This window comes from Xiphophorus hellerii, chromosome 23 (genome assembly GCF_003331165.1).
Source record: "Xiphophorus hellerii strain 12219 chromosome 23, Xiphophorus_hellerii-4.1, whole genome shotgun sequence".
In the NCBI taxonomy this organism is placed as follows: domain Eukaryota; kingdom Metazoa; phylum Chordata; class Actinopteri; order Cyprinodontiformes; family Poeciliidae; genus Xiphophorus; species Xiphophorus hellerii.
In genome coordinates, this window is record NC_045694.1 from 16,196,710 (window position 1) to 16,220,035 (window position 23,326).

Genomic DNA, 23,326 nt, shown 5'->3' on the forward strand with positions numbered 1-23,326 from the left:
TAGGCAGACTTTGATCACTTTATTTGGCGGAAATATCTTCTATCTGCTCTCGTTTTAGCCAAGCCACCTAAAACGGTTTGTAGTTGGCTCAAATCAAAAGTTTTCTGTATCTTCAATCCCAGACTTGTAGACAAGTGCAGCCAATATACCGGCTGAAGCTCCTTTCTGTCAATAATTTTACAGTAAAGATGCAATGATGAATGGTTTTCATGTAGCCAGCAGCTGTCCCCTCACCAGAGAGACGCTTAAAAAAATAGAAGGAGCGAAAGACGAATATGAAATGTGAGATACTCATTTCGGTCCCTTCCGTCATAATTTCTGCGGATGTATTTATCCTCCAAGGACTTGATGGCAACAATGAATTTGTAGTTTGAATCAACACCATCAATCTTGTTCACTTCTGCCTGCCAGCGAGCTCTGAAAGCGCCGGTCCACACACCGAAACACAGACTGATACCCACACACACACACACACAGCTCAGACGGGGGGTGACCCTGGCCTGACCCCCCTGCTGACCCCCAATCTGTTCCCCAACCTCACACCATGAGAGACTGAGGCACACTGGGACAGAGCTCAAAGACGCACACGTACACAGTTTGGCATCCAGTGCAGTGTGTTGATCTGATGGATATCTCCTCAGACAGTGCAGCATGTGATCGTGCATGTGTCTAAGTGTGTGTAGCCTCTGCCCCCTCCTACTGGTGTTAATTGATTCTTGGTGTGCTTTGCTGATTGGTGTGAGGACCCCTAGAGGCGGGCCCAGTCTCCACCAGTGGCTCCCCTCCCCATTAGAGTAGCACCTTAGACTCACACACCCACTACACAGTACACACCACACAAACATACAATATGTTATATTTCTAAATATACATGCTGTTTGTCTACACAATCCTCATGCTATGTGTTGATCATACCAGTAAGAAGTGGAAACACACACATACACACACTCATGTCTTTGAGGGGGTTTTCACACTCTGGTAAAGAGGAAGCTGGCTGGCATACACGAGCAGATTGTGGCTCAAAGGAGATGATCTGCATAGAGAAAATGGGCATCTTAGAGGTGATTCATGAACAGCAAAGGTGGATGAGCATAGGTGTGTGTGTGTGAGAGAGAGAGAGAAAGAGTGAGACAGAGAGAGAGAGGGAAGCGAGCCAAAAAGACAGTAAGAGAGATGAATCTCTGGTTATTAATTTCCAGCCGCGGCCCCTGGGTGAGATGTTAATATAGGGCTGATTGTGACTAATTTCTTATTAATTGCCATCAGCGATTACACAGTGGCCAGTAATGTGGCTAATTTGTTGAAATGAATTTGGTTTTCTGAGGCATTTTAATTGCTGCAGGTGGGCAGCATGCTCTGCTCGCTGTCACTTTTGTTTTTCAACAGGAAACTTTTGAAGGTATGCAGCTGCTGCTGTGTGAGTACCATGTGATTTATACAGCATAGTTTTAGTATGTATTGTATTATTAGTCATACTGACTAAGCACAAGGAAATACACTCTTAGTTTTGTCTCCAAACTAAATGACATGAAACACAGAAAGATGCTTTAGTACAGTATTTTCTGAAACAAACATCCATCCATTGTCTTCTTATCTGAGATTGGGTTGCTGGGGTAACAGGTCTACGAGGGAAACCCAGATGTGTCTCTCCCCATCGACACCATCAATCTGAGGAACCTAAAGGTATTTCCAGGGCAAACAGGATTCCTAATCACACCAGTGGGCTCCAGGTCTTGCCTGAGGTCTCCCCCCAGAGGGACGAACCTAGAAAACCTCCAAAGGGAGGCGCCTAGAAAGCTTCCTGAACCATCCTAGCTGACTTCTTTCAATCCGAAGAACCAGCGACTCTACTTCCAAGTCCCTTGATTGACAAAGCTTCTCATCTTATCTCTAAGGCTGAGTCCAGCAGTCTGTGGAAGAAGCTAATTTTTTCTGTTTGTTCTTTTGATTGTTATTCATATCTTATGAGGGTCGGACTACTTGAACACTGGTAAATCGAGAGTATTTGTTGGTGCCTTAGCTCTGTTTTTTAAGTTTGAGGAATCGTCTAATTTTCTGCTGCAGCTATTTGGGGGATACCTAAACACTTCCTCTCACAAAGCACCGCCTATATCCACAAATCACCTTCTTGGAGCTGAATTGTCCAGCCAACCTTCAGCCTCACAGAGCACCCCTCCCCCACGTGATTTCCACTCAGTTCCACTAGACTAGCGGCAGCAGCAATTAGCAAACACCTGGAGGAAGTGAGAGTCTTCTGAGCTCCTAAGAACATTTGTAAACAGCACAATGGAGTCGTATTGTTGTGATGACATCATGGAGGCAGAGTGTCAGAAATAGCAGGAGCTTCTTAAAGAGACAGAGGCCAGTTTCAAGGCATCACATTTGGTTAAGTAATGTTTATTATACAGTGTTTTTATAAAAGCTGATGGTAACATAGCTAATTGATAGTGCTATAAAATGTCACTATCTGTCTGAAAAATACATAATGCTGCCCCTATAAATAGAAATTGTTTTGTTTCATAGCTGAACGTTATGGCTAATGGATGCCGAGCAATATCAAGTTTTTTATTCAACATGACAAAACATGTCATACAGTTTACATTTTAATTATGGTAACATTATTTATATGAAAGCTCCAGTTAGCTTTTTACAGACCCTGGACACTGTTCATTGCAGACTATTGAGATTCATTACAGGATGTAAAATCCTTACTCAGTGTTGCACTCATTCTCTCTGTGAACTCTCTTACTGTCCACATTCAGACCAATGGATTTTTATATTTTCAGTTATAAATCAGCTATGGCTTTCTATCACTGTGTCTAATTTCCTACATGACACATAAACAGAGTAACAGTGGTCTCTGCTCACACACTTTTATTGCATTCTTTCAGAACATACTGAACTTTGGGAAAAAGACTTTTTCTTATAATGTTCCTTCTACTTTGGACAAACAACAAGACCTGAAGCTGAGCAGCTTACTATAACTGAAGAGTTTTAAACATGTAATAGGAGAACTAGATGGCTACTTCTGTTCTTAATGTTTTATTAACGCTGAATTATGTTTTATTTTCAGTTTTAATAATTGATTATATGAATGGTAATAACCATATTATGTTTTAACATGTTGTAGGTGTGTATACACATATTTAAAACATATCGCTCTTGGAGAACTTACTTCCTAAAAAGATTTAATTGTTAAATAAAGTTGAAATAAGTAAGATAGCAGAACTAAATGTCAAAAATATGGAATAATGAATCAATAAGCAATGCAAATAGCAGTTTGCTGCACCTCAGACTTTTGAGTTACATGCATTCTTTAATAGATAGGAGTTAATCAGTCATTAAAGAATAAATTTAATGAGTTGATAAAAACTATAGTTTTTATCAACACTCTAGTTTTCAATTATTCTGTATTGTGATATTGTTGCATTGACCTTGAATAAACATTAGTGTCCACATACTGTAAGATAATTGACTGAATGTCCTTTTAAAAGTAAGTAATCCATAGATATTTGTGTGAGAGATTGTAAATGACAAGAGTTTCCAGTTTACATGGTCAGGGAGGATATCAAATTTTCAGCTTTAGTTGAAAAAATTGTTTGAGATAATTAAGAACATTCAGAAAGTTTGCTGCTTCAAGTTCAACTATAATTACAGTTGAGACAGAGATGTAGTCAAATGAAGCGAGACCAAGTTGTTTGGCTACAAATAGCAGAATTATATATGAGAGAGAAAAATCTAGGAACTTAATCCCAAGAAAAGTTGGAGGCATCATCCTTTTGGACTCCTTTACTGTTCATGGAAATTTACAAAACTAATAAATACTTAGGTGAAAATTTAAATAATTTGCTTTGTAACTTCAAACTCAATTTCAAAAATAATCATCAGAATAATTTTTTAGATAAATAACTCAAACTTTGCCTGTGCCCTGTTTGTGTTTTTTTGTCAAGCCGTATTCAGATATTTGGTAAGTGGGGAGTATTTTATCTCGTACACCTTCGATGAAAGATAATGCCTATGAACAAAATTTGTTGCTTCATTTTGAACCATTTATTTTCAGTCCTTCTGGTTCGGAAACAAGACCAGTGCAGATACATAACTAGAAAAACCAGTGCCGCTCTCTGAGATTAATGTGCATGATGACTGAATGTAAACGTTCTTGTCTGTGCATGTGCAATCGTTTCTCCTTTTCTATTTGATGACATACATGCAAACAAATCCTCGCAGCATTATTGTAAATGGCCCTGATATCTTATTCATCAGGTTTATTCGTCCTCCTCCTGCCGTATTTCTTCACACGTTCACAATCATTACTGCTGGGATCGGAGGTGGGGGTGGGGGGGCATTTAAGTTGTTGTCTTTGTTTGTTGAATGTTTATAGCTTCCGTTAGCACAGTCTCAACGACCACTGAGGAACCAGTAGATACAAAATCCAAATCCTCCCATAAAAGAGGAGATGCCCTCTGGGCAGCCATAGCTCATAGTTGGCCTGATTTAGTGGCAGCCAGGAATCCAGGCTTGAATAAAGACAGAGAGAGCGAGGGCAGAGTGGGAGAGATAGAGGAAAAGATAGCTCCCTGCGTGATAAATAGCCCCGGCTCCCTCTATTGCATTAGCCGTCCAGGCCGATAGATTGCGAGCCCAATAGACCCAGACGTATGCGATTGGTTTCTCATATAAAAGTTGCATATTAAATTCCTCCACAGGACTGTGCCCCCCAAGCATGAAGGAGGGATGGGAGAGATGGGAGTTAAAAAAGCAGAAAGTGGAGAAAGAAATGGAAGAGCAAGAAAAAGGCTTTTTATGAGAGATGAAGCGAAGGCAGACTTGGGGAAGCCTGAGAAGAAGGGGGAAAGCTAATGGCAGCAGGAAAGTAGTTTGATGGTGGAAAAGACAAATGGTGATGTCATGTATTTAATAAGTCCGTGGATATTGGGCGATGAGTGCGACCGTACGTCCATTTAATCAGTATTGCCTCCGAATGAAGATTTCTCTCCTGTTTTGTACACAGCCCTCTCTTCCCTCTGTTCTCAGCCTTCCTCCACATGCTAACGACCCCTCTAATTGTTTCCAAGCTCATTAAGATGCTGCTGTTTTAATAGTAATTAATCCGTCATTTGCCTACATGCAAACACAGGCCACTGAGGTTTGTTCATTGCTGTTTCAATACACTGATAATGCAGTGGATGATTCAAAGCAGATAATATCCTGCTAATTTAGCTCATCACTGTTAATTGGTTGTTAAGTGCCTTTAATTACCAGGCAGGCTTTGGGATTTGGGTGTGCAGAAAGAGAGCGTTCACTGTGATTGTCCCTGCCCGCCTAATGAATCTTGAGTGAACTTTGGAAAGTGAAACAAATGACCAAAGAGGAGACACACTCTGACCCTGTTTTCTCTTTCATATAGGCTGATTTCTCTCCTCTTTCCTTCTCCTTTGTCCTCCTGTCCCTTCCTCCATCTCCTTCTCTCTCTCTCTTCATCTCTTCCTCCAGATATTATTAACTCATTAAGTTTTTTTCATTATTTTTAATAAAAGATGAGTTATGGCTTTAGCCTCACTGTGGCAGCACACCACACCCCTCCTCTCTCCCTTTCCTCTTCAACCATTTACTCCCTTCCCTCTCTGCTCCTCCCCGTCCTCCCCCCACCCCCAAGTCCCTCCACGTTTGTGCCTCGTCTCTCGGCCATGTTGCACGCTGTCTCTCTGATGCGTTTGACCCCTGAACTGCGGCTTCTGACCTCGACACTGCCTCTTACAACCTTTCGTCCATCTCCTTCACTTTCGCCACAGCTACACCCGTCTATCAATCATCTCTCTTTCTCATAGTGCTGAGCAGTCTTTAGATGGCATTCATAAGATTTATGATTCATGATCCGCTCTGTTTGGGTGTGTGTGTGTGTGTGGGTGTGTGTGTGAGAGAGAGAGAGAGAGAGAGAGAGAGCGTGTGTGTTTGGAGAGAGAGATAGTGGAAAGAAAAGGGGATAAAGCGAAAGACAGACTATAGAGATAGGAAAAAAGTGTCTTGTCGATGACACAGAATAATGACAATATCCATGATTGATAGCCTATCTGGAGCAAGTCGGGTGTGTGCGTGCTTTTTGTGCCTTTGTATGCATGCGTACGCTGCTGTGTTTGCTCTTCGTTCATTGAATGTTAAAGAAGCAGTGATGAATGGTTTTCATGGGGTTAGAGATGTCAGTGGTCACAGGAAAAGGGTGTCAAGTGACCAGGACTATCAAGGGATAGGGTATTATTTTTCTTGCAAAAGAAGGAGAAGAAGAACCCTGAATCAATTTGTGGCATATAAGAGCAGTTAACCAGCGTCCACTTGTCTTGTCCTCCATACTACCGGCAAAATTAGATTAAAAAATCTTTTTAAAGGCTCTTATTACATTTGGGTTTGGGTGTTTTGCTGCTAATAAATACTCACACTCCTCACATCGATGGAAAGAGTTGTGTACAGTAATCATTCTTCCTTACTCCTCTGAGCATTATTTTGGTGTGAGCATTTAAGGAGAAAATCTACAGTTACTGTGCAAACGAAAGCTGCAAAAGCGGGTCCTGCAGGCTCTGCACCAGAACCAAGTAAAACAATTTTTTAATAGTTTTTTTAATACAATTTTCTGTTTCAGTCTATGCCAAACAAATGTATGTCACATCAATACTTATATATTTATACCCAAATAAATTTAGGTATGATATGAGACCAAGACTTTTTAAAACCTGAAAACATCCTACCTGCATGTTTTTCTAACATACTTGAATATATGAGTATTTAATATTAGAACAAACAATACAAAGCTAAATAGAATACCTTTTTGCAAATTTCTATAACAGGCTATAAAAAATACATAATTTTTTATAACATTTTGTAATTGTAAGGAATAACTCAGGACACCCTCACAATCATTCTCTTTTATAAAAGCTAAAATGTGTGCATGGACAGAACATTGCTAATCAGAATTTTTGAAGGGGATTTAATATTTAAATATTTGTAATATTTAGACTTTTAGTTTGAGAGTGAACACCACAGTGAGATCTAAGGAGATTATCTAAGGACTTCAGAAAAATGATGGCAGCAGTGAAACAGTCGACAGTGAGTGAAGGACATTTTAAATAACTTCCAACATAGCCAGGCCTGGTGATTCAACCAGGTTCATTGTCAAAGCAGACTGCAGGATGGAGCAAGAAGTCCTGAAAACCCTACAATTTCATTACGGCACATAACAGCAGACTCTTGCAATGACCAATATGAAAGTGCATGCCTGTACAATCAGAAGGAATCTGCTCGGGTTTAATTTTCTTTGGAGGTGTGCAATAAGAAAATATTTGCTCTCGATGAAGTTTGCCAGGTAGAATATAAATCAAGTACAGGACTTCTGGAATAATGTTCTTTAGCGCATAGAAGTCTAAAACAGAATACTTTGCACACTGTGGGGTGGGTATTTTGGCACAAAACTGAATGGATTATAATATATCCTAAAATATTATTGAAAAACAACTTTTATCAACTTTGAAGAAGAGCTTTTTACTATTTAAAAAAAATAGTTAATTTAAGCTAAGTAGTTTATATTAGCACTTTGAAATGCCTTGCTGCTGAAATGTGCTATACAAATAAAATTTGATTGATTGATTGATTGATATTGTAATAAGTTTTAAAGATAAAATACTGTGGTTACACTCCATGCTTAAAGAAATCACAGTTTATCAATCTCTGTTGTTATTTCAACTCCTCATTGTAAAGTCAATCTACACTTAAAAGTGTATGTGATTTCAAAAAGCAACAAGCTATGTGTGTGTTTGCAAGAAGGAAGTCTGTTGCCATATTTCTGGATTTAGCAAAGATAATACTATAAGCATAGCACACTCAATGGTTATGCAAAGGTAATTTGGAAAGACTTCTGCTATGGCAGTATTAGAAGTGTTGACTTGCATGAATTTGCACTGTCACTTTAATTTAACTACCGTAATGTTAAATTAGTGACCATTGTCTCACAGGACGCATGTAAAGTCTGTCACGTCAGCCATAAAGAGACCACTTCAGTATTGGTAATAAATGTTTTAAAATAGTCTCCAATCAAATCTACACCCATTCTTTAATCACAGAGAAAATACAGGGCATTAAAAAGACGCATCATCAGGCTCTTGACCACTTTTTACAGGTTTTACACAAGGGCAATCACTGAACTGAACGCTGCTAGGATGTCACACAAAAAGTGGCGTTTATCCAGTTTATGTTTATCTGTTTACAAGTCTGCTGGAACTCCAACCCTGAGAGTGATCCTATTTTATTATATGTTTCATTTATTTTTATGTTTACAGACTATATTTTAGTATGACAATCTGGAAGTGTCATTCATTTCATGTTTACAGTAATCTTTATGCTCACACAATATCTTGGCACCTTAAACTTTAATATTGGCTGTGTGTGTGATAGAATTGTACCTCTCCTTTTGAGAGCTGTTTTTACACTAGTGCAATAAAATAAATCATTGTCTATATGAACAATAATTAAAGGAATCTTGTGTCCTGAATCTAGAATTAAAAAAATCAGCAGTATAAAAAAAGGGTTTTTCACCTCAAATGTTACATTTGAGTGTTTTTTAAGATTAGTTTCTTGAAATGTGCTTACATAAAACTAATAATATAAAATACATGATCTTTTACAGTGTATGTTATTGTATGCCTCCAAAGAGTTCCTCAAAGGAAATAACTTACTGCTTGTGTGACATTTTCAAGTAACATTTTCAGATAATATGCTGTTTCTGTGTCACTCAAGTTCTAAACAAATACATTGTGCTCAAGAACCTGCATTACCACCAAACAGAGTATTTCAGGAATTTCTTTGTTGCTCCTTATATATATATATATATATATTTTTATTACTTGTTATTTTATAGGAACAAGGCGTGTATTGATTTTTTTTCACTGGTAGTTTTTATATTTCAATTTAATACATACATTTGTCAACTTTGCACAACAGTAGGAACAAGAATGTGTGAGTGTTGGTTATAATTTCACAAAATTAAAACATTACACACATTGTATGCTACACATTTAAATCATGGGTCAATTCAAAGTCTCTTCATCCCTTTTCCTCTCTTATTGGCTGATTTTCATAGAACATGCAGTTCTTGATAAATTTCTCTTTCCAAAAAGCTCTTTCCAAGTTCGAGATCCGGTGCGTCATGTTTCCACTGGAGTACACTCTGGAGTCAGGATGAAAAATGTCCACTAGTTAATGAATGTGGTGATCCACAAGCTAATTGGCTGGTGCCATTTGTTCCTGCAGAGTTTCAGTACTTTCTGTTTGCCTTCCCACTGTGAGAACACATTGATTCTTACTGATGAGGTCTGGAGTTGTTGAGGTCTTGGGTTCTCTTGTCTTTTCTCAGAATTAGTGGTGTTGAATCCTAAAGTAAAAACAAAAAGACAATTAAAAGTTTCTCTATTCATAGTAATGTATCACGAAAAAGATGAAAATAAAAAAGAAGCTATCATTTATACAACCTAATTTTCTGTGAACCATGTACAGTATTTCCAGTGAGTCATGTCAGTGCTCAAAACATTCAAGATGTATTTGATTTATATATAAATCTAGATTCAAACATAATTTTTGACAGAAGCATATTGTGTGAGAAATTGTGCTAATGCTGAAATGGTACTCTATGTAGTTTAGAGGAGTCAGTGTCCATAATAACCATTTGAATTAGTATTAATGCTACACAGAATATTATAGAGTATATATAGTTTATTTTTTGCATAAAGCCTCAACATCAAATGTCACATTTGACTTGAACACAGCCATTGCTTCACAGCAAAAAAATAAGTCAAGGCCGCTGACTTCACATAGCTGTATCTGATGCCTTGAAACTGCCCCGTCTTTTTTAGAACCTCCTGCCCTTTTTCAGACTCTGCCCCTCCAGCACGTCATCACAACATTGCTTCTCCATGCTGTCCACTGATGCAGTTTACAATCCTTCTTAGGAGTTTTGTTGGTTGTATGATAAGCTAGGCAGATTTGCAGTTCCACCAGGTGTTTTCTAATTGCTGTTTCCGCTAGTCTGGTGGAGCTGAGTGGGGGAGGAGTGCTCTGTGAGGGTGGAGCTTTGCTTTGGACTGAAGAACCAAGGTGGAGTTTGGGGAAATAGGCAGCACATTGAAGAAGCAGTTCTTAAGGCACCTTGTGATGCCTTAATGCACCAAGGGGAGTGCAATATAAAGTGGGTTGCACCATAGAATTGTGTTGCCACTCATACAGTGCCTGCCGTTACCACTTGCTCCAAGAAGTGAAAACTTTTGAATAACAACCATACAATGAGAAGGCAACTAAAAAAGTGTCTCTTGTCCAAGAAAAAGATGCTTGGATAAAAGAAAATCAAGGTCAGAATGCAGATCAAGTGATAGCATAGACTGCATATCTTCATCTTTATGATGCGTTCCCCTTTCAGCTTTTGGGCCATTTTGGTAATTCTTTGCAGAAAACAAAGTGAGCCCTTGCAGTACTTTGCAAAATTATGTCCCCTGAACATTTTATGTGATAGAGCAATTCAAAGTAATGCACACTTCCAAACTGAAAGACGCAACTAAAAACTTGAATACTCTGCTTTACATTTTTATTCAGACTCTAAGAGTCAATACTTTGTAGAATCTCTTTTCAATGTGAGGAGCTGGATTTGTACCTTCTGAATTATTGATATGCTTTGTACTGTGATGGTGAGAAAAAGAAGTAAATCAAAAACCAAAGTTCTCAACTGCATTCATTCATTCCAACACTCACCTAGGGTCCTGAGATATGGATCATAATCAAAAGTACCATGATGTTCAAGTACCTGAACACTGAAATGAACTCCTCACTTTTAGATGAGGAAATGGTAGGAGGAGAACTGGTTCTGTTAAGTGTTTGGACATCTGTTCAGGATGACTTTCTTTAAAATCCCGCCCCACTAAGACGATGCCCTGGGGGTAATCCAAAATTTACTGGAGAGACAATATATCCATTCTGGGTTGGAAATGACTTGGGATCACACAGAATAAGGTAGAAAATGTCACGAAGAGAAGGGATGTCTGGATTTTCCTACTGGGCCTGTATAACCAGTCATCTTATATCAATAAGTGGAAGAGAATGGAGGGAATGTGTAAACTATTTTATTTCCTCTTTACAATTGCCAACTGTGTGTTAATCTGTCACATACAATTCCAATTAAAAGTTTTTATTGTAGTGTGACAAAACAGAATAATGATCAATAGTTATAGAAACAAATTATGGCTGTACTTATTTGCTTTCTCCAACCTTTTCATAAAATCTTTACAGGAGAAATAAAAACAAGCAGTAAAACTGGATAACAAGTGCTGAAAGCAAATTTTCTTGGCCTAATAAGCATATTGCCATATGGCCTAGTGCACTGTGGATGACACAGCAAGGATCTGTGTCACAGTTCATTTGTTCTGGGCAAGATATGGCCTGTGGGGGCTATAGTGATGTCAGTATGTGCCGTATATCTACTTACATGTGGCATTATGGTTGGTTCTGCTGTGGCACTGAATATGTGGGGGGTTGTAGCGTCTCCGTCCATCTTCGTCTGTCTGTTGCGCTTTTTCCTCAGGCTGACTGATCCTGGATCAGGGGTGTACAATGGGCTCAGCACATCACTGGCTCACTGAACATAAAGGGATGACACATTCACATAGAAAGCTAAATCAACTTTGTGTTTTACAGAATGGTACAATAACTCATAAAATAGAGCCAATCTTATTGTTTCAGTACGGCCCCCCAAATGAGGGCCTCTTTAATGCATGACAGATGCATCATCACAGGATGTCAATCATGAACTAAGAGTTGAAGTTTAATGTAAATACACAAAGTTCTAAAAGCCAAAAAAACAAATTACCCCTGATTGCCACTGACATCTGTGGTAGCTGTGCCATTTGTAGACTGAGTGGTTGGAGCAGCTCCTCTGCTGCTCACGTCCTGAAGCATGACATTTTGAGATGTTATTGCTTCTGTACAGGAGGCAGAGGTGTGACCACACAGCAGTGTCACCTCTGTGAGCTGCTTTCGGGCTAAGAATTGAAAGAGGAAAGGCAAAATAATTGTAGGAGAAAAACATGCTAAAACAAAGACCGCATAATCTGACTAAAGATTATGCTATTAGCCAAATTTAAGAGCTTCGAAGCAGCTGCATCACCTGCTGTAAAAGTGGGAGAAGATTGCTGACTTCTCCAGCCATTGTATGTAGGGAAACGGCATTTCAGTAGATGAGCATAAGCTGACCTGAAGTCTTTGTTTAAGGCTCCGTAGATGAGAGGGTTTAGGGCTGAGTTGGCGTACCCCAACCACAAAACAATAGGAAATTCTGGTACTATGCCAGGGTCTGGATGCTCCTTGAGACCTAGCACTGTGAATAATATGAAATAAGGCAACCAACAGACAACAAAAGCTCCAATCACAGCTGCCAATGTCAGTGTGGCTTTGTGGTCTCTTAGTGCCACAGCTGTCACACCAGAAACCAGGGTAGTACTTGTGGAGGGGCTGTTCCTGCAATTATAGCTGGTGATGCAAATAGGTCGGGCACTGATAATTCTCTTGGCCTGTGCCCGAGCAATGCGAAGAATTTGAAGATAGGTCCAGCACATAGCCAACAGAGGCAGATAGAAGGTGAGAAGAGAGTCTGTAAGTACATAAGGCCTGTTCAGCTCAAAACGACATCTCCTCTCAGAAGCCCAGGGCCCGTGATTCTGCACCGTCCCATTAACAGTGTTCCATCCCATCTGAATTGGCAAGAAAGACACAGCCACTGACACTGTCCAGACACTCACCAAGGCTACAGCAACTCTCCATGGCAACACCAGAGAGGCGTATCTCAGAGGCATGGTCACTGCCAGGTACCGGTCCACACTAATGGCGAGCAGCGTTAGGATAGAGGCCGTGCACAGCATGACATCCATGGAGATGTAGAAGTTGCAGAAAACTGGGCCAAACGGCCACTCATCACCGAGCTGGAGGAGAGCGGAGAACGGGAGGACCAAGAGGCCGAGCAGGAGGTCTGTCACAGCCAGTGACACAATGAAGCAGTTAGTGAGGCAGCGGAGGCGTCGTGAGGCGCAGACAGCTAGACACACCAGCACATTACCACCCACAGTCAGGAGGATGAGGAGGGACAGGATGACACCCAGCATCACTTTTGACAACATTATTACTGGTGCGCCACTGGAGACAACGTAAAGTCTTTGCTGTTGAAACTGATTGTGAACCACAGTTTTATGTTGTGTCTTTTACTTCAATGGAAAATGCTCACTCTTTAGGAAGTACAGGGACACATGCTAGAAGCTTCAAGTTAACAATGCAATTTTAAAATCTTTTGTTGATGCTTAGGAGGTCCCTTTTTAAAAAAAGATCTTCCAAGCATGCTGTCCTTTCAGCTTTGGCTGTCCACATACATGTTTATTTCCCTGAAAAAACACTTAAAGGTTCTGATTCTAATGTGTGATATCCTCTTTTTTTCAAAAAATTTTTATCCCAGAGTAAAGCCGGGTAGTCAGCTTTCCCTTCTGGACAAATACTGTGACTTAGAGTTGCAACCTTTTTCGTTCTGTTGGGTAGTTGTCAGTGTTCCCTTTAATGCCATTTTCTGCAGCTGTGGTGACACCTAGTGGACACAGATGATAAGTACAGTTAGCAAGAGAGGTTTCTTTGATTTTGTTCCATTATCAAATGCAAATTACATGGTAATTTTTCCCACTGTATAATTTTCTGGATTACAAAAAGCCTATCACATATGAATTTATAATCTGTGAAGAATGTTACACATCTGCATTAAAATTACATTGAAACTATAAAAACTCAACAAAAGTAATGCATTTATAGAAGGTAACATATTAAAGTTTGACATTCTGAAGAAAAATCAGTTTTACAGCAATCAGTGAGCCAAGTGGTCTACAGGAGGTCAGTACTTTATTACCTTTAATTAGAAAGCTTGGCTGATCAAATATGAAGGGCTCAGGGTAAAAGAAAAGAAAAAAAATCAGACATCACAATCAGCTTGAAGAAAAAAACATTCTCACAATCCAGAGAAGGCATAGATTGTCACATACTAGAAGTATTGATAAAATTGTATTAAGAATCATCAGAATGGCTTTTAAATAAGAAAAGAAATACAGGATTGTGAGAAAAAAATGTGGAGGCAGCATAATAATCATTGAGCGCTATGCATTCAAGCATTCAGTGTCGCTGGGTCGGCAAAGCGGTTATTGAGAATTTGATTAAATATGAGAATTTAGATGAAGTGGGGAGTGTATATGCACATGCTGCTGAGAAGAAACAAAATTTAACCTTAGATTATATCTACCTTGCTCATGACAAAACAAAATACACACACTTTTATTTAAAGACGTGGTTTCTCAATAATCTGGTACCACAACCTGAAAAAGATTGGGACTGTTGAATTGTCCTATATGTCACAAACATATAGGATCATAGTCATCACTAAATGTTTGGATTGTTTTACTTACTGTTTTTTTATACCATTTCTCTCTTACGTACAGTAAATATTTTGAAGACATCCACTCCGATATGCTTCTCTTTTTTTTCCACTGCAAACAATTCAGCAAAAATATGATTGTTACTGCGAGATGCCAGAATCTGCTACAAAATGTACATGCATTTGTTATCATATAGTAGATTCTAGGTGTCTTAATCTCAGCTTTACCGAACTCTCAAAATGCATTCAAGCTCACACAGTTTTGTACATTCATCCAACTCGTATCCTAGCTATAAAACAGTGCTTACAGAGAAGCCCCTTATAGCCAATTAGCTACTCCATGAGCGGGTTTCTCTTTGTGATAAATCCTTCACCTAAACTTGAATAGCAGATATATATTTTTTAATGCTAGTTTTGTACTTTGCAGTTCTTTTTTGATAATCTTTGTGGACTTCATGTTGTTTTTCTCATCCTATTAATTTGTCCTGATCATTCATCACTGATTGACCCTTGAGGCAATTCTTGAATCCACGTTAAGGTCGGATTCAAGAATTTTCTCTGGACAAACCTGCTTATCTTTTTATCTTTCCATGTTTTGTTATAAGGGTCTAAAAACCTCTATTTCTGGGATAGCAGTATTTTATTTATTTATTTATGTTGCGATTTTTGTTCACAGTTGTCATGTGTCATTATTGAACCTGAACTACGCAGGTTGGAATAAGGGAGGAAAACAGTATTTTGCTATGAATGGTGAGATCAAATTATTGTAGATTCACAAAAATAATAGTATCTGACTTCCCACATGCAAAGTTTGATTGCTTCATCTTAGTCTTGCTGTTCAAATCATCAGCAGGCTGGCAGATTAGAAAGCAATAGCAATGGGTGGTTTTAACAACTCATTCTCTAACTTTTTGTACAAGCTTCAGCAGTACCGCAATACTAATGCCAGCTTTCTGTGTTTTGAAGAGTAACAAAAGAATAGAGATTCAGTTTCAGTTGTTAACAATTCCTCTTCTTCACCACAAGCAGGAGTGGGCCCCCCAAGTGGCCTTTGTCTGTTACTTCACAAAGTTTTAGACGTTTTGCTCATAAATTTCTTTTTCCATTAACTTCTGTAAGGAAGGCAAACATGTTTGACTGACTTTTCTTGGACCTATTTAAATCTAATGCATCAGATTAGCATGGGTGACTCTGGACATGTTAGTAATTCATTAAATTGTCTATACGTTGTTTTGTTAGTATCAATAATATCCATCATTACAGTCAGTGAGGTGTGGTCTTTGCTAACTTCCAGTTGTTTTATGTTCTCTGCATTTGTGCTCCTGTTGGCATCAATCAAAAAAAACAACAAAAAAACCCTCCCTGCCGTGACATTAATGAACCGCTCTTTCCCTTCAATATTTGTTCGTCTCTTATAGTCATTAGGAGTTGATTGATGGGGTTAGATGTTTTTTTTCCCATTAATGTTAACTAAAAGTGTCACACTTGAACACAAGTAGAATTTGAAATATGCCTAAGACTGAAAAGTAAGCATTTACCTTTCCTCATTATTCTGTAAACATAAATCCAATATTACACCAAGTTGTGGTTTCAGTAAACTCTTATAAATTCCACTTAAAACATGTAATTTTTCTACCTTTTAGGGACTCATAAGATCAATGATGACTGATTGAGTTTTTGCTATATGCAAAATATATTTTGATATGAAGCTATTACTACAAATAAACATAACCTACAGTCATTTGCCACTTCTTCAGTCTCCTTGGTAGTATCAGATTAGACCTCTTTTTGTCCTTTAGAAATGTCCTAATTTGTTTTAGTATAGAAAGATCAAGATATTGGAGAGTGTACTCAGAGATTTTGGTCCATTTTATCATGATAGCATCACATGATTACCTCAGATATATCCTATTTCACCACATCCCAAAGCTTTTGTATTGTTTTGAGATCTGGTGACTATAGAGGTCACTGGGGGTCAGTAAGCTTGTTGTGATGTTCAAAAACTTGTTTCTAGATGATTTGAGCATTGTGAGGAGGTCATCAGAAGATGGGTATGCTGTGGTCATAAAGGGATAGACATGATTAGCAGCAATGCCTGAATTTCCCCACTGTGGAACAATAAAGGATAGTTTAGTGGCTGTGGTTTTAAACCAGGGCTCAGTTTGAACTAAAGGGTCTGAAATCTGCCAAGAAATTATCACCATACAACACTAAAATCATCCTTTACGGTTTGATGCAAGAAAGGATCAATCTAAGTTTTCATCTTCACCAAATTATGTACTATGTGATTGTGGCGGCTGAAATCCAAGTTCATTGGACCAGGAAATATTTTTATCTGTTAATATCCATTTTTATAAGCCTGTTTGAACTGTGGTTTTAATATAAATTCAAATAAATTCAGTTCAGTTTATTTACATCGTCTATAACAGGAGCATAGAGAAGACTAGAATTGAGGCTGAATATAGTTTAGTATTTTCGCCTTTGTTAAATTTCTAGTGCTACATGTAGATGAGCAAGAATATTTAATCTGTGCCTGGCAGAATAAGGCTAACCATTTGACAGAATGAGTGTATCTGTGTGGAGAATATCTCTGAGTCAGTGATTGGTGGGTAAGCACCTTTTCTCTTGTTTGAATATGTATGTAGGTTTGGTACAGACAAAAGAGATGGACACTGACTTTATGTCAGGACAAGACGGAAGAAGTTTGGACATGATTAAAATATCATCTCAACTGTACGACTGTACTGCCTTACAGAAATCTGAACTCTTCTAATCTTTGTCTTTTTCCGACCAGTTGGAGCTTTCGAACATTTTCCAGAGCAAACACTGATCATCCAGCAGCCCACCAGAGCTTTAAGAGCGGCTTACAAATGCAAGTAATGACTGGGACATTTTATCTGGGAGGATCAAAGACTTATGAGACACACATTTCAACAGTTTTCATCATCAAAATATTTCTTTCACTGTGAGCCCTCTTTCAGAGTTTATGTCTTCAACATCACACACAGATAGCTCTTCAATTATCCAAATTTACTTTGAGTATCTTACACAATAATATAACAGGGTTATATTATTGAATAAGGTGCACTATGTGTTCCCTACTATTTCTTCAAATTTACCATTTTTTATTTTGGTCAGTACATTTTCGGCTGTGTTTTTACTCCAGTTAAGATTTATTTTAATATTCTGTCTTAACCAGACACCCATCAGAATGTGATGAGCCCAAGTCTAAAAGAGGGTAGCAAATATCTTGCTCTTGTAATATTCAGTGATATGCTCCTGTCAGACTTGCTTCATTAAAAATAAAATCAAGTGAGTCATGCTGAGACAATGTGTTAGTGCTGAAAAAAGGCTAAATGAGAAAAACTGATTGCTTATTTACGCTTGGCTAGTTTTAACCTGACCATCTGATGTTTCTAATAAATGTCTTATTATTATTGTCCCTCACAGCAAACAGCCGCAACTGTCACTGCATCTTTATAATCACATCCAGGCTCACATGGTCACGACGGTCCAGATGGACACTCTCGTACGACCAGTACCATACGTTTGGTTAATGGGTTTTAAGGACAGTAAGGGGCTGGAAATAAGTGCTCTGTTTTTCAGAAAACACAAAGGCTGTGTTGCTTTCAGAGGTTTCCTGAGGAAGAGTGTTTCATGTTTTTGCATGACAAAGATATATCTTTGTGTTTGTAGTTTTAAGATGTTCTCTGTGGTCTGACAGCTGAAATTGTTTCCTGGGTGTTTCTTCTGTGGACTCAAAGTTTTGTTTCAGCTGTCAATAATTGTCAGAGGTGTACAACTTTTCCCAAATCAATCTTTCACATGCAGTATCATGATGTATCATCATCACTGACCATGTTCCTTTAATGGTTGCACTGCTCAATTACTTATGGATTAATTTGCAAATGTTCAAAATTGAGAAGAACCTCAAAAGATACGGTGAAATTTTAAAGCACATTTTTAAAAATTGCTCTTTAACAGCTTCCTTTGCCTTTTGCCTATCCTCCAAAAAGAAAGATGAAAATGAGCCCAATAGGTTTTATTCGGCTTTATGGATACCCCTGCTGCTCAGAACGTCTCTGGTGAAAAGAGACCAATTTTGTGTCTGATTAAAGGCTAGCTCGAAAAAGAAGCAGCAAAAAGAAACAAAAACCTGCAGCAGTGACGCTTTAGATCATATAATCTGAAACTGAAGTAATGAGGTTATTTATTACTCAAATTGGATCCGTTGCTTAAATGTTGGGCTCATTCATCCCAGGTGTACATCCTTTGACTTTTTTTGCTTTTAGCTTATTTTACAACCCTGATTGGGTTTTATGAAATAAGTATTGAAGCAGTATCTGGTCTTTTTAACTCAAAACTTTATCAAAGCAATCCTATCTTCTCTCACAAGTGTAGAGTAATTAATCTGAACATGTTTATGTCGAGTTAAGAAAATGGAAGTTAATTTCACACTTCGCTGATATGTCAGTCGATTGGGAAATCAACTTTTCTGTTCCACTCAGTCTCAGAAAACATGAAAACAACTTAACCCTCCAGTTATGTTGCGGGTCAAATTGACCTGTTTTAAAGTTAAAATTTAAAAAAAAAATAGTTGGAAGTATTTTTTTTGGAGGGAGGAAGCTTTTCTATTTGTATTAATAGGTGCAATCTGCATATAAATTGAAAATTTATTAATTTTACACATTTGCAACACCCCCTGCGTCTACTTTTTACATAGATACTGTTTGGGTCAATTTGACCTGGCAGTCAAGTTAAAGTGCAAAAAAAGATAAAAAAATGTCCTATTCTATATATTTCCTTGCAGCTATGAACCATATTTCACCACACACACACACAAACACGACACACTACACACATACATGAACACACAGACACACACAAGCCCACTTTTTTTCTGTTCCCATGGGCAAACTCCACCCACACTGAGTGGACACTCAGCAGAAGTGGAGGGAAACATAAATACTCTCTGCATGACTCATTTATCTTGATTTTAATCAGCGGGTCAATTTGACCCTGAACAGTATGTGTGTCTCAAGTTCAATTTTAAAGATCACCCATGAAAAAAAAAAGTGTAATATAAAAAAAATTACCAAAGATCAATTTCAAGGAAATTATTGTATTTTTCTTTGTAGGTTTTTTTCAGTGGACATAAAAATGTAAATTCCATTTTTTATGTCCAAATGAGTAAATGAGTAGGTTGTCGTCATTGATCCTTAATTTCTGAGTAATAGAAAAACATCATTGCACAAATATTGATTGAATTGGAGTTAATAATCAGATACAAAAATGTTTTGGAGGGATTTTTTGGTTTCTGACACTACTGCATGATTAAACACTCTCCGGGTCAAATTGACCCACGGACATTTTTGCTGTACCCTAGAAACGAACATAACAGGAGGGTTAAATTATTCACTAGACAATTTAATTTTCTGAAGACAATGTGATTTCTTCAAACTGTACTCAAAATTAAATAGTTTCTGCAATATTTGCATATTAAAATGTTCGCACAGTAGTTTACTTTTGGTTATGAGAGGTAGGCTGCAAATATGGGTTCATATAAATGAGGATTTAATAGATGTAAGACTGAAAACGTTATTATGAAACCTACTGCACTTTAGTTATACAAAAGTATAGATAATATAAAGTTCTAAGAGACAGAAGAATGATATGATTAAGTGGCTTTAGGTAATTAAATATTAGCTTAAGTACTTATTGTAATGCTGTCTGTAAAGGTCTATAAATTATGAAACCATGTGGTTTATCAGAGCAACATATAAATTATTTATTTATCCTATTGAATTTCAACATGAAACCAAACATTATGTTCCTTTTTCACATTTGCTTCTATAAACTGACCTTCTGCTGCATTGTGTCCGCTACTGTTACAGAGTGTGTGTGTGAAGGCGTGTGCTTGGGTGTGTGCCCACATCTGTCTACTTGTCTTTTCTTGAGTCACTGGAGTAGAAGGGAAAAGGTCTGGGATGGTGGGTTGCTTAGTAACCATTGTGCATTTTGCCCAGTGGAGAGGAACTGTGGAAGTGTGAAATTGAAACACGTTGAGTAACGCGTGCTTTATCGGAGAACAAGAGGGGGAATATAACAAATAAAATATTCATGCACACTAACAGCATGTATTTGTCGCACACACCTAGACACACACAGGTGCGCTAACGAGTTCAGGTCAGGTAGGGATAATTGATTGGCTTCAGAGTGTCAGTCTGACTGCAATTCCATTATTGTAGTAATGCAGAAAGCTTCCACAAAATAGACGCCTGAGGACTTTTAGTAAAATATGAATGGAGAAAAAAAACACATTAAGCTTCAACCTTTTTTCAGGTCTTGCATTTACATGTTTTGCTGCAGTTTTTAAAGAGATGCTTCCTCTAAAGAGCTCAGCTCAACACACTGCACTCTGACCGTGTCACGACACTAAACCACATCCTCCCAACATTTGACTGGTTCACTGCAGAGTCACATATCTTTCTGAGACGGGTTTAGTCTCCACTTTCAGACATGTAATTCACTTTCAGTAGCTCTGCTGCAATAAATACTCAATCAGGACATTTGAAGAATATGGACATATTAAGGTTCCAAATCAGACAACCCAAAAGAAGAACAGCAGCTTAGTGGTTTACTAACCTACTCTCATATTGGTCACCTGACACAAACAGCATCGATGCATGCATCTGATGTTTACTTCTGAAGGTTCCCCTTTTGTATAATGTGCCATACATGTGCTTTCCTAAAAGGTATTTGAACCTTTGAGCTCATGTTTTCCCAAACCTTATTGAATTAGTTTATAACTAAAAACTATGGAAACACTTAATATATCTAAAAAAAGGGGGGGAAATGAGCAACAGTCCAGCATGGGAACTGTGCTGCATCTGTTATTTGAATTTTGGTAAAAATGTTGGGAACTGAATTCCGAGATCCAGTCTGCTCAACCCACTTTTTCATTTTAATGCTCCACATAATTGACAGTCACAAATTAGCAAAGCATTTAAGATTTATATGAGTAGCGACAGGGTTGCTCTGCCTTTTCCTTTTCCCGTCTGTTTATTTGTATTTGCTCCGCCTTCTTGTTCATCTATCTTTCATAGATGCTTGCAATACATTCTGCTTCTATGTGTACATTTTGTAAAAATCATCCAGAGAGGTTAAAAGTCAGACATATGCTAAGAAGTTTAAGACTTGTTTTTTCTTCCCTATAACAGCTTCATTACAAGAATATGCAGACTGAATGTTGTAATTATCTCATCAAACCACCCTCTTTTGTACATGCCTATTTTCAGTTCTCTTCAGTGTAATTCAAATTTGTACACATAACACTTTGAAAGGGGCTGACGAAACAAGATAAATAAAATCATTAAAATAAAACCAAGCTTTAAAATAAAACAGAAACACTTGCATATTCACACCAGTTTCACAAATGGAAATTTGTGAATCTAAATTCACAGCACATCATTTTCTCAAAGACACCTTAAGGTCTTCTGAAGTGAGATGTTCTTTTAAAAAAAGGAAGTTGTGATGCAATTTGAGTTTTCCTGAGCAAGGACACAGAAAACTAACCACAGATTCTGCTCCTCTAAACTGACCTTTGTCTGCGTCTGCATTTGAAAGCAAATAAAATGGGAAGCCTGCTGAATCTCAGCAAGTGAAAGAATAAATTTAAGCTTTCATTTTTGTGAATACAATTTAGGAAATAACAAAACCGACATATCACAGATAATTATTGGAATCAGTTGTAAAATTATTTCAATGCATTTTTGTGAATTAGCAAATAAAATAATGAAAAAGCATACTTATGTTTTTGCACAAATAAGGAAAGGTTGAGAAACAGAAAAGCAATAGCAGGACAGTCCTGCCCTCTGTCCGGTTGTTCAAATCTGACAACACATTGTGCATAAAATAATCGACAAGCATGAATGTTTATACTCACCTCGGGGCTGCTTTTCCCTCACTGTGCGGACGCTCCTGCTACTCAGTTGCTCTCCCAGAGAGAACCACAGTGTGTCTCTTGGAGAGTGTGTGTAATGAGGGCTTGAGAGAGAGAGAGAGAGCAAGAGAGAGAGAAGAAAAAAAGAGCCAGGAAGGTTCCTTGAATAATCCTCTCCCTCTCTGTGTAACTTTCACTCTCTGATTCTGCTCTATTGTTCTGATTTTACACATCTCCTCGGGTAATTTGCTTTGGCTAGGCTTGAAATAGCTTATTCATTTCCTGTTATTTCTTCAAACCTGCTTGTGCAAGCTGCAACAATTAAGCAGGTTCTGTTTGACTATATGATCCTTACTATTTTTATCTTTTATTTCAGACAATTTTCTATTTTCAAGTTCTAATTTAGGTGCTGGGGAGCTGAGCTCTTTGGGGCTGATGTGAGTAATGTCTTTCCCCTCATGTCCTTAAAACACATACAAGTGCACTGTAAGCTGGAGCAGTTACAAAGGATTTGGGATGTATCTTTGAAAATCAGTCACAGTTCCAAGGTAGGGATGTTAGCAATAGAAAGGTGCTTTTCCTGAACCTTTCAATCTATTTTTCATGCGCTGACGTTAGTGTTGTGACGTGTCTCCTTTTTTCTTTTCTTTCCACAGACGCTTCATCTTCAGACCTCAAGGCAAAGTTATCATTATCTTTTTTATTGCCTTTGTCCATTTTTCTCTCTCTCTTCTTATCTCTCCACCAGATTGAATTCAAGCTGAACATAAAATGTCTGGTTTAAATCCAACCCCTTTCTGTCCGTGGTCTTGTTCAGATCTTAACTGAACCTGAATTAATTAATTCTATCTTTCATTTTGTGTCACCTGCCTCTCTTTATGCCTTTATCTTCACGTCAGTCC

General features: G+C 38.0%; 1 protein-coding gene across 1 annotated transcript; it reads right to left on the reverse strand.

Moving 5' to 3' along the window:
• Positions 1 to 8,866: 8,866 nt before the first annotated feature.
• On the reverse strand, positions 8,867 to 22,503 carry hrh2a (histamine receptor H2a). The gene is made up of 5 exons (XM_032554242.1): positions 22,428 to 22,503; positions 12,191 to 13,651; positions 11,894 to 12,065; positions 11,513 to 11,662; positions 8,867 to 9,415 (listed from the first exon to the last, which is right to left on the reverse strand). Exons 2-4 carry the CDS (start codon positions 13,194 to 13,196, stop codon positions 11,644 to 11,646), a joined length of 1,197 nt encoding a protein of 398 aa, XP_032410133.1. The 5' UTR covers positions 13,197 to 13,651; positions 22,428 to 22,503; the 3' UTR covers positions 8,867 to 9,415; positions 11,513 to 11,643.
• Positions 22,504 to 23,326: the final 823 nt, after the last annotated feature.

What these genes read in the sequence shown, in the direction of transcription:
- hrh2a (XM_032554242.1), bottom strand. Translation starts at nt 13,196, where the DNA reads ATGTTGTCAAAAGTGATGCTGGGTGTCATCCTGTCCCTCCTCATCCTC. An exon ending in TTCTCCCACTTTTACAGCAG is followed by an intron (nt 12,066 to 12,190) that starts GTGATGCAGCTG and finishes TTCAATTCTTAG; the next exon opens with CCCGAAAGCAGCTCACAGAG.